The sequence below is a fragment of the Alexandromys fortis genome, unplaced genomic scaffold (assembly GCF_014885135.2).
Source record: "Alexandromys fortis isolate MF-2015 unplaced genomic scaffold, M_Fortis_MF-2015_v1.1 scaffold_8_1_9099942, whole genome shotgun sequence".
Lineage (NCBI taxonomy): Eukaryota > Metazoa > Chordata > Mammalia > Rodentia > Cricetidae > Alexandromys > Alexandromys fortis.
Genome location: NW_026067898.1, coordinates 3,331,112 through 3,335,787, shown reverse-complemented (window position 1 = coordinate 3,335,787; position 4,676 = coordinate 3,331,112). Strand labels below are relative to the sequence as shown.

Genomic DNA, 4,676 nt, shown 5'->3' with positions numbered 1-4,676 from the left:
TTTGGAGCCTGTCCTGGAACTAGCTCTTGTAGACCAGGCTGGTCTCGAACTCACAGAGATCCGCCTGCCTCTGCCTCCCGAGTGCTGGGATTAAAAGCATGCGCCACCACCGCCCGGCAATAATAAATCTTTTAAAAAAGTATTCTTGGATCAGTACATGTGGAAGGGGAAAGGAAGTCACGTGATTAAATAGACTTTATGACAGCCAAGGCCAACCACATTCTATCCTTTACAGTTACAGTGACCTTTTAGATTTGTACCAAGTTAGGCGAAGATGACCCGGCCTCTAGGTTCCCACGTCAATCATTCATGGATGCCATCCACTCTGTGAGGGGTGTGCTCTAGCCTTCTGAAGTTGAGGTAGACCTTGAAGAAATTGTCACCTTTAGGGCTCACTATACCAATGGCCTCACTGGTGACATCTGATCTCACTAAGAATACAGCATAAAGTTCTTGCTATCTCTCTGTCCCTATCTCCTCCAACATTGATCTTTACTCACTAAAAACTTATTAGCCACCTGACCACATCCTGAGCCCCACACCTACCTCTCCTACTTCTCAGTAAGTATTCTGTTGTCTAGACACTTGCTCAGTGCATGGCACAGACATTTCGTACGCCTCTCTTATCCAGATACCTCTAATGGTGGCTTCTGCATGTTACTCAAGCCTGTTTCAAAGTGTTTTATTGGATGGGCCTTCTCTCACCAACCGGTAGCTAGCAGCACACTGTTCTTTCACCATGGGGTTTAGCATTTAATGTTCCTCCATGGTTCTCTCTCTCTCTCTCTCTCTCTCTCTCTCTCTCTCTCTCTCACACACACACACACACACACACCTGCTTGCTCCCTCCACTCGAACACATGCTCCACAAAACAGAATTTTTTATTCCCCCTAATAATCATAACAACTATAACAGCACCTTATGGCAATGATTACAATAATTTTTTCTTACATTCTAGGACAGTGGATCTTTTGCTGGACCTCACAGCCAGAGTTAATACACCCTGAGGTCACTTAAGACTACTATCCTACCATGTACTCAGCCTGTTTGTTTAAACTATATTAATAAAGCAATATAAAAAAAATCTACCAGATAGTGCATATCTGTAATTTAAATATATGTACTCTTCTACACCCCTGATCCATAAAAATACACGTGTATCATCAACTGAAAAGGGCAGAGGTTAAAAACAATATTCTAAAATGAATATCCATCATAAATGTTGAACAAGCACTTGGGTATTGACTGATAAACAATGATATTTGTAGCACTGCTTGTTGTCTGGATCACTTGGGGCTGATATTGAACTTGTTAACTCTGTTAAAATTTTCTATAAAGTATATCATTCCTCCCCATGTGATGATTTCTGCAGTATTCAGAAGAGATAGACACACAGATTGAACACATAGACACACAGACAGGCCCACAGGGACAGACACACAGACAACAGATAGACTCATAGGGACAGGGACAGAGTCACAAGACAGCCTCCAGGCAGGCACAGTTTCAGACAGGATGGAAGACACAGGCTACGTGAAGTAGAGAATTCAAGTCTGGGCTCACTCTTGGTTAAACAGCCCCAAGGGGAAGCTCTTTTCGTTCTTCTCCTAGTGTGACACGGATGCATTATTGGTGACTCAGAGTTAATCGCTAATGTGTTTATGTGTTTAAACTATGCAGCCCCTGGCACATATAATATTGTTATTATAGCTACTGTTACTTTGAGGGGCAAAGCAGGATTCTGTAGTAAAGAAGAAAGAAGCTGGGTGGTGGTGGCTCAGGCCTTTAATGCCAGCATTGGGAGGGAGAGGCAAGCAGATGTCTCTGAGTTCAAGGCCCGCCTGGTCTACAGAGTGAGTTCCAGGACAGCCAGGACTGCTACACAGAGAAACCCTGTCTTGAAAAAAAAAAAAAAAAACAAAACTGAAGCTCTGGACTGGAACGCACCCAGGCTTTACTTGTGGTTCAAAACGTAGCTGTGAAATACTCTGCCTGCATCCAAGTTTCCCCAGCTGTAAACTGTGGATCTGTTTAAATAAATATTTATTGTATACACTAAGCTCGTGGTGAGGTAAAATGACTTAATGTCTAAGTTATTAAGTGTGTAGAAGTTGTTAGCGGAGTGCAGTGTGCGGTAAGTGCTCACTGTCGGATAAGTACATGGACTGATTTATGGTGAGGGTTGTTTTGGAGGAGCCTGTGATCGACTAAAGGAGACAAATAATTTACACTTCACTCCGGAGTTCCAGCCAGGTACGGTGAGCGCGAAACTCTACTCGAAGGAGAAAACAAAGCACTATAAACTGTGTTGCATAAGCAAGAGAAATTTACCTCGAGATGCTAGATTCTGCAAGGCTCCTGATGTGCTCCTACTTCCTGCTTTACTGACACCCATTTCTCCCAACTTCCTTTGTCCTCCTTTACCTGGCCCAGGGTAAGGGAAGGAAGTTCTTGTGCCTTTTCATGAAGCCATTAATCCTGTCATATGTTTTAATACAATACCATTTATCCTCCCAAAGGTCTTACCTCCAACTATCAGGACACTTGAGCCTGCAATTCCTGTAACCTATAATTGTGAAGAAACACAAAAAGTCAGCCCATAAACTTACTTTCATGACAGAAAGTTTTAAAAGCAGCAGAAACATTTGTATGTAATGTTGGAGAATACATTTTTTTCTAAGTCTTTATACATTGTACTCAAATTATCATAAGATTGCATTTAGTAAGGGTCAATAGGGCCGTCCCGGAACACACTGCCCTGGGCGAGCTGAGAGCCAGGATACACCAGCTTTCCACGACTGCGTCTCAGAAAGACCACGCCTCCTGCAGAACTCAGCAGGGGTGAAACACTGAGGACCAGCCCGGCTGAGGGGCGGTGACGGACCCGGAACTCCCAGTACTTCCGGCTGCAGGTGGGAAGCGGCATCCAATCAGCCCCTGTGTCTCAGCGGCCAATCAGCTCTCGCCTTACAGCGGCGCTCGGGACAGTGGGGCTGGGCTGCTCTGAGCCGAGCCACAGTCACCTGCTGGGTCCAGCTCCCGGGTAGTGACGCCCGGTGAGGGCGGTGTGTCTTTGTGTCTGCCGCCTTTCCTCCTTCGCTCATGTAATGCACTCCCTGAACCAAGAAATCCAAGCATTCTCCCGGAATAACCTCAGGAAGCAGTGCACCAGGGTGACCACGCTATCTGGAAAGAAACTTATAGAGACCTGGAAAGATGCCACAGTTGAAGTTGTGGAAGCGGAGCCCGGCGGTGGGGGTGGCTGTGGCTACGTGCAAGACCTTAGCTTGGACCTGCAAGTTGGCGTTATTAAGCCCTGGCTGCTTCTGGGTGAGTAGACTGGCTGGCCACTGCGTTGTGGAGTCCTTTGAACTGGATTCCTTTGCCATCAGCTTCCTCTATGCCTAATAATCCCCCTTGCACAGTAACATCATCAGCTATCCCGACGGAAAGTTTAAATGTTTACTTTTTTAGGTTAGGGAAAAAATAGGGATGTTTCTTTCACATCAACATTTATCACTTTGACACCTAATTCTAGAATTTTAGAAGAAATGTTCTTAATTTTCTTAACTTTCTCTGGAGGCTAATGGGAGGCTGTGTTTCTTATTTTGTGAAAAGACCACATCCTTTTAAAATGCAAATAAGCACGTGATTCCTTGGCTGTTGGAAGGACACTGAAAGCTTACTTCCTCTATCATCTGCTCACGGTGTCTGTCTTCGCTGTGCTGAGAACAAGGCTTCTATTTTACATCTATGGGTCTGATGGCCTCATGTCTTGTGATGTGGAAATACTGAATTTGTATGCAAGCATCGCCCACAGATAGCAAAAGAAGAAAGCATGTAAGAGAACTCACTTGGGATTTTTGTTGTTGTTGTTATTGCTTCTGTTTTTGTTTTTTCGAGATAAGGCTTTTCTGTAGCTTTGGAGCCTGTTCTGGAACTAGCTCTTGTAGACCAGGCTGGTCTCGAATTCCCAGAGATCCGCCTGCCTCTGCCTCCCGGAGTGCTGGGATTAAAGGCGTGCGCCACCACCGCTCGGATTATTTTGGTATTCTTTAGAAACCAGCCTATCCTGTAGATCTGCATTACTTCATATTTGTGAATGAGAAAATAACACATGGACCCAGAATCGGGAGTTAGATATACCCACAATATGAAGTATACACATACAATGCTTTTAAAGATCTCCAAGTTACAATTGGGGACTGACTGGGCTTTAAGCCTGGGTAAGTGATTTGCACAGATAACAGATTTAGTCAACAGCAGAGCTGGGCATCAGGCCCCCATCTGATGGACTCTTACCCTCTGCCATTATACTACGTTGCTTGCAGTTAGACTTACATTAGGTGGTGCAATGCGTTTATTCTCTCTAGACCGCCAAAGCCCTCTGCTTAAAGTATTTTTTTAGTTTATTTATTTTATGTGCATGTATTGTATGCATTTACATGTCCATCATGTGTGTGCATGGTAACCTCAGAGATCAGAAAAGGTCATCGGGGGCTGGAGAGATGGCTCAGTGGTTAAGAGCATTGCCTGCTCTTCCAAAGGTCCAGAGTTCAATTCCCAGCAACCACATGGTGGCTCACAACCATCTGTAAAGAGGTCTGGCGCCCTCTTCTGGCCCGCAGGCATACACACAGACAGAATATTGTATACATAAAAAATAAATAAATAA

The 4,676-nt window shown here is 44.6% G+C and overlaps 1 protein-coding gene and 1 long non-coding RNA gene across 3 annotated transcripts in view; one reads left to right on the top strand and one right to left on the bottom strand.

Annotated features, from left to right (window-relative positions):
- The window catches only part of LOC126487582 (uncharacterized), a 19,388-nt gene extending 16,655 nt beyond the window's left edge, over positions 1-2,733 (bottom strand). The window contains exon 1 of the long non-coding RNA XR_007588424.1: positions 2,528-2,733. This is a non-coding gene — a long non-coding RNA (uncharacterized lncRNA). The remainder of the gene's footprint in view (positions 1-2,527) is intronic.
- A 245-nt stretch (positions 2,734-2,978) lies between these two features.
- Positions 2,979-4,676, top strand: part of Dusp19 (dual specificity phosphatase 19) — a 13,647-nt gene continuing 11,949 nt past the window's right edge. The window contains exon 1 of one of the 2 annotated variants that reach the window (XM_050120478.1): positions 2,979-3,331. In XM_050120478.1, coding sequence (XP_049976435.1) covers positions 3,109-3,331 — 223 coding nt within the window. In that variant the 5' untranslated portion in view covers positions 2,979-3,108. The remainder of the gene's footprint in view (positions 3,332-4,676) is intronic. The other variant, XM_050120468.1, reaches the window with a different exon arrangement.